This window comes from Hydra vulgaris, chromosome 11 (genome assembly GCF_038396675.1).
Source record: "Hydra vulgaris chromosome 11, alternate assembly HydraT2T_AEP".
Classification (NCBI taxonomy): domain Eukaryota; kingdom Metazoa; phylum Cnidaria; class Hydrozoa; order Anthoathecata; family Hydridae; genus Hydra; species Hydra vulgaris.
The window spans coordinates 39,467,130-39,467,500 of NC_088930.1; the positions used below are offsets into that span (position 1 = coordinate 39,467,130).

The window sequence follows — 371 nt, forward strand, 5'->3', positions numbered from 1 at the left end:
ATATAACATTTAAAAATTATTTTCTAGTAACGTAAAATATTATTTTCAATTTCAAAACAGATGTTTAATAATGTTATTAGTACTGCCGATACTTCATCCACACATTTAAAAGGGTCAGCAAATAGCAATAATAGTTGGAAAAATGGGTTAATTAAATCTTTATCTGATAAAAAGTTAATTGTTAAAGAGACTGATAATTTATTTGTTTTAAAAGATAAATTTCCCAAAGCTAAGCATCATTACCTAGTTGTATCAAAGTATATACCATCAATTGAAGCTTTAACTTTTAAGGATATAGAATTAGTGAAGCATATGATATTTGTAGGAGAAGCTCTAATTAAAAAGAATAAAAAGGAAAGTTATTATGGTTG

At 24.5% G+C, this 371-nt stretch overlaps 1 protein-coding gene across 1 annotated transcript in view; it reads left to right on the forward strand.

Moving 5' to 3' along the window:
• Nucleotides 1–371, forward strand: part of LOC100206030 (aprataxin) — a 747-nt gene continuing 376 nt past the window's right edge. The window contains exon 1 of the mRNA XM_065811043.1: nt 1–371. This exon is cut by the window's right edge and continues 376 nt beyond it. Coding sequence (XP_065667115.1) covers nt 61–371 — 311 coding nt within the window. The 5' untranslated portion in view covers nt 1–60.